This window comes from Buceros rhinoceros, unplaced genomic scaffold (assembly GCF_000710305.1).
Source record: "Buceros rhinoceros silvestris isolate BGI_N320 unplaced genomic scaffold, ASM71030v1 scaffold34699, whole genome shotgun sequence".
Lineage (NCBI taxonomy): Eukaryota > Metazoa > Chordata > Aves > Bucerotiformes > Bucerotidae > Buceros > Buceros rhinoceros.
Window position 1 is genome coordinate 1 of NW_010432699.1, and position 5498 is coordinate 5498.

The following is a 5498-nucleotide window of genomic DNA, read 5'->3' on the forward strand; positions in this document are numbered from 1 at the left end:
AAACGGCGCCGCAGGCGCAAGAACGTGCAGTGGTTTCGGGATTATGGTGCTGCAGGACTTCCCAGCACGAAATAGCGAGACTGAGGCCGAGAGCTACCGGCGCCGTTCGGGGTTTTTCTTAAAGTACTGGTTTAGCGCCTGATGGCGGGGCCGGAGCGCTGCAGAGCAGGGATGCTCTTCGCCTTTGGGGCAGCGGACGATGGAAGTGCGGAGAGCTGGGCACCTTACGGCGTTCGTGCCGCTCTGAAAATGTGTTTGAGCCTGTAGCTCTCTTGCTCTGCTTTGTGTGGAATATGCTTGAGCTGTCGCTGCAGCCAGGACCCTGCGATTAACTGTGAGTCTTCGGAGCTGAGTGGGATTTAGTGCCTGGCTTGAGGCAGGGATGAAGGCAGAGTTGGATAGCGGCTCTTCAGCTTAAGCTGATGTACCACCGATGTGCTTTCCTGTGTGCTGCTTTTATTACTGCTTACAAAATACCAGATGTCTATGCCGTTTTAAGCCTCGTCCATTGAGGAAAATAAACTACTGGAGAGGGAGTCAGCAAAAATATCCAATAGGTTTCTGTTTTAAAAATTGTTTTACTTGCTGGATTTCCATGTAATTTGTCTACAAGAGCCAATTTATGCAAGAGTATCCAGTTACAGAACTGCCAAGGCTATGAGAGAACGCAGCCAGCAGAGCCTCAGTGGACACGTCCTGTATGTAGGGCTGTTCCGACATCCAGGAATGCTGCACAGGGCTAAGTACAGCCGGTTCAGGAATGATTCCGTAACATCCCTAGATGAAGGTACGCAAAATATGTCTGTAAATATCAAAGGTTCTTCTTCCTCTTCCCATTCTACAACACCCAGTTTGCTGACGGAAGATGTCTCCTTGGGGCCACAGGACACCTGCACCACGCTGTGCACGCTGATCCCCCGGATGGCTAACATCAAACTTGCCAACCCATCAAGTCTGCCGGGGCTGAGAAGTTTCTGTCTGGGAACGAAAGAGGTGCCACGGATTAAGCTCACGGAGTGCATTACCATCCCAAGCAGTCCAGCCTCGCCTGAGATCAGTTGCCTCTCAGCCTCGTATCCTCAGCCTGACCTGGACAAGCTGGTCCTAGCCCCAAAGCCAGCAGGAGACTGCGCCGTGCAGGTTGCTGAGGAGGCCGCTCCTGCGGGCAGGCAGGACAGGAACCTCGCACAGAGTGGTGAAAGCGTGGGGGAGCCAGGAACGACCTACAGCGTGCGGGTGAGTACTTCTCACAGGGTTTCTCTTCTCCGGCAGAGCAAACTGCTCAGGTGGCTGTGGGGTCACCTCCATGTTCCCACTGCTGGGGTCAGTGCCCGAAACCACTGACTTAGACTCTGTTTCCAGTCTCCTGACATACAGAAGGCTGTGGTGTTGAACTGAGGGAGTTAAGCAGACCACAGCCACTTCCAGAGGTAACAACGTCCATTTCCAAAAGACTATCTTTAGACTTTCTGAAGAGTGCAGCTGAGCTGCTGTTCAAAGAAGGGTTGCTCTGGCCTGAAGTGCATGTTAGAGGGAGAAGGAGACCCACAAAAAGGGCTTCCTGTCCTTCAGAGAGCAGCTCCCAGGCACCAGGTGCATGCTGGCCCTGGCCACTGACCCGGTTGTTGTGGAGGGTGTGGGAGGTGGGGTTGCTCTGGCCTGAAGTGCATGTTAGAGGGAGAAGGAGACCCACAAAAAGGGCTTCCTGTCCTTCAGAGAGCAGCTCCCAGGCACCAGGTGCATGCTGGCCCTGGCCACTGACCCGTTTGTTGTGGAGGGTGTGGGAGGTGGGGGAGCGCTGCTGCTGCTGCTGCTGCCTGGAGCAGCTCTGCCCCGTGCCTCCTGCCCGGGCAGGTGAGCAGGCAGGAGGCGAAAGCCGCCCTTCTCCTTTGATGCTACGTCTGATTTTCTTGGTAATGATGTTGTACAGAAAACCCTGCCTATTTCTTCAGAAGACACCACCCGTTTGTTGTGGAGGGTGTGGGAGGTGGGGGAGCGCTGCTGCTGCTGCTGCTGCCTGGAGCAGCTCTGCCCCGTGCCTCCTGCCCGGGCAGGTGAGCAGGCAGGAGGCGAAAGCCGCCCTTCTCCTTTGATGCTACGTCTGATTTTCTTGGTAATGATGTTGTACAGAAAACCCTGCCTATTTCTTCAGAAGACACCCTGAAATAGCCTTTCTGGGTATTTTTCATATGAGGATGGGTGAGTGGGTATCATCTTTCAGTTAGCTATCAGTGGCTGAGAGGAGACCGTGCCTCCTGGGCTCAATGTTTTCTCTCTCTCTCCACCCCTGCAACACCTGGGAGCTTTCTAATTTGCTTTTTATCTCTGGACTTTGTATTTCTGTGGCCAGACCTCACCATCTGCTAGCCATTGCTTCCTTCTCTATGCTCTGAACCTCTGACACTGCACATCTTAGTGCTTATGTTTCATCTGTCAAAAGCTCTCCTGGGCAAAAACTGCCTGCTGCTTGCACAGAGGGAGCCAGCGCACACCACAGGGAAACGGCAGCGAACGTGGTCTAAAGCTGCTTCAGAAATACTTGTGTAATGACTGGCCTGGCCACGGGCTCCTGTAGCTCTCACAGCCTTCCTGCCTGTCCCTGACGTGCAAGGGGGACTGCAGGAGCAAGCTGGACAGGGGGTTATTAACCCGCATCTCTTCCTCCTGGTGGACTGCAGGCAGGCTGCTAAAAGAGAGTGTGTGCGTGAACTCTCAGTTTGGTGTACAGGAGGCATCAAAACGTGCCAGAAGCAGTAACAAAAGCCATAAACCATGCAAAATTTGTGTCTCCTGTGTGATGTTTTGCAAGCAGGAAAGTCTAAAGAAAGGTGGAAGGCAAGAAAAATCACTCCCTTCCGACACGCAGCAGGAGGGCAGGCAGGTCAGCGGGGGGAAGAGCAATGGGGGAAATAGCGGTGTGGTCCCCTTTGGCCGGGCAGGAGCGAGGTGCCTGCCCGGCATCAGCAGCGATAGCACAGCTGGTTTGATGGCGCATTGGCTGAAAAGTGACAGTGTCCCAGCGTGGCATACGCTGCTGTGAGCGGATCCGGGACATTGACCTGGGGTGCAGCAGGTGGAGGGAGGGGATGTGCCAGTTCATTGTGCTGATATGTGTCCTTTTACATTGACTTTTCTTTAAAATCTAGTACATACATGAGCAGTTGAGCTTTTGACACCAACAGGCTGCTAAAATAGAGGAAGGAGCAGGTAGGGTGTGACCTGCAGTGACAGTGGAAGGGCCACTGCAGCTGCAGGTGCTACAGTTATGTCCATCCCTCCGCAGGGCCTGTGCTGACAGATGGCATGGTGATGCCCAGCACCCTCTGTGCTGTGGTTTGAGCAGTGCCCAGTGCAGTGGAGCTCGTGATTAAGGCTTTGAGGACTGCAGGGACTAAAATACTGAAATGCTGATGCCAGAGGCACACTGAAAGAACTGCATTTTGCCGTGGGTAGGAGGCAATGAAGTGCAGGGGGAATTTCCCGGGTTTCTGCTGTGGCCCAGTGCTGAGAGCAGAAGCACTGAGGTGTCACCTGCTGGGGAGCACATGAGCGTGAAAGGCAGAAGAGCGAGCAGAAAAGGAGGAGGACTTGATGGGAACATCGTGTGAAGTGGGGAAGGGCTCGTCCCCTCCTGCTACTCCCCGGCTTGTGTTTCTAGTATGTTTTTCTGCTGATCTTTCTGAAGTCACCCCATTTCATGGGGAATGCCTCTGAAGGGCGGTCTCTGGCAGGAGCCTCCCAACACCATAGGGAAGTGTTGTTTCCCAGCACCTTTCCTGCATTTCCCCGCTTCTGTGCTTCCACAGCTGTGTGAGAGCCGCAGGAGTGAGCCCCATGAAAGCTGTGACAGCAGCGCTGACAATGGCCCGGCCAAAGTCTTGGTGGTGTTTTCAGCCAGTTCCTTTAATAAAAGGCAGTAAATAAGCAGCCTCGGGGTTTTGGGGCTTCAGCACCAGAGCATGGGCAAGGTGCTCATTTCCCCAGGAACCATGAGGCTTCTCCAAGAACTGGCAACGAAGCCTCAGACGAGCTGAGGAGCAGCCCGGGGTGCGGGGCTGCAGTGTGGCAGCAGTGTGGGGCAGAGGGGTGGTCTTGCCTGAGGCAGAATGGGGCCAGGAGGGGCTGGGCAGCCAGGGGAGCTGCTCCTCTTCCTTACCCCAGGCCTTCCAGTCCTTACCCCCTCGCCCTCTCTCCCGTGGCATTTGGAGACACCTGGTGTCCCCATGGAGCTTCACCTGCCTTTTTAGGGATCGTTGGGGTCTCCTCAGAGACTGTTTTAGGAGGAAGGTCAAGGCTACGTTTGGGAGACCTCTGCTGCTGGATATGTTTGGCCTTAAAAGCTTAACTGGAGTCTGAAGGTGGTTTGGCACTTAAAGGCAAAGGTGAAGTAATGAAATGCTTTAGGGCAGAAACTGTGCCCTACAGACTGGGGTGAGGCAGAAATTGTCTTTCTGGGGTTGGTTTAAGAAGAGGTGATGCCGGACTCGTTGTTTCTTCCTGGGAGGCAGCTGTGTCTGTGTGCGACTCGTGGTGACGGGGCACCTGTCTTGCCGTTGTGTGTCACCTGGGCTCTGGTGAAGAAGCTGAGACCCGTAACAACACCTATTCTGCTGAGATGCTCGTGCGAATAACAAAGAGCCCAACTATTAACATTTCGTGAGGAGCCCAGGCAGCTCTGAGTCCCGCAGTGTCACCCTTCAACACGTGCTTTGTGTGCAGGATTTACAAGATGCATATTTACCTGGTCACGTTCACATTCCTCCCCTTACATGCCTTCCCGCGCTGCCCCCCATCTGGAGCTGGGATTGTCTCTAAATGGTGCCCACCGCACTCGTGTCTCCTGCTGGTTGTTCATTACAGTTGTGATGAGCCTGAGGAATATTCCAAGAGGCACCTGCTGCTCTTGCTCTTGCTCGTTGGGGAGCGCCAGGGACGTGGCTGCTCCTGGGTGGGGGGATAAGGCTTGGTACTACACTGGACCTGACAAGGGGTAAGGCTCTGTGGCTGAGCTTAAATCAATAATGCATGAGGTCTTTGAGAGATGGTGTTCCGATTGGTTTTAAAACGTGCTATTTAACATATGGAAAGGAAATGCTATTTCCTGATATTTTAAAGTATAATGGTATTATAATGAAATAATATGGTAGGAGTTGTTTGCAGCATCCTTTGTCTTAAAGGAGTTTTACTACTGTACGGGTTGATCCTCTGCTAGCTGTGTGATGGCATATATGTGGATAAATACAGGCCATCATGTATATATATATATTTAAAATCGGTCCTCTGCTAGCTGTGTGATGGCATATATGTGGATAAATACAGGCCATCATGTATATATATATATATTTAAAATCGGTCGCTTACCTCGAGTAAAAGGAGCCTGACTAATTCTAACATAGGAGCTCAGAACGATGTGAGATACGCCCTGAAATAGTGCACGTGGGCACCTGTCCCCTGCGCAGTCCTGCTCTTCTCCATGGAGGGTGTGACAGGGCAGCCGA

General features: G+C 53.0%; 1 protein-coding gene across 1 annotated transcript in view; it reads left to right on the forward strand.

The window, feature by feature from the left end:
* The first annotated feature begins 657 nt into the window (after positions 1-657).
* Positions 658-5498, forward strand: part of SHC4 (SHC (Src homology 2 domain containing) family, member 4) — a 32706-nt gene continuing 27865 nt past the window's right edge. Inside the window, exon 1 of the mRNA XM_010143864.1 lies at positions 658-1236. Coding sequence (XP_010142166.1) covers positions 658-1236 — 579 coding nt within the window. The remainder of the gene's footprint in view (positions 1237-5498) is intronic.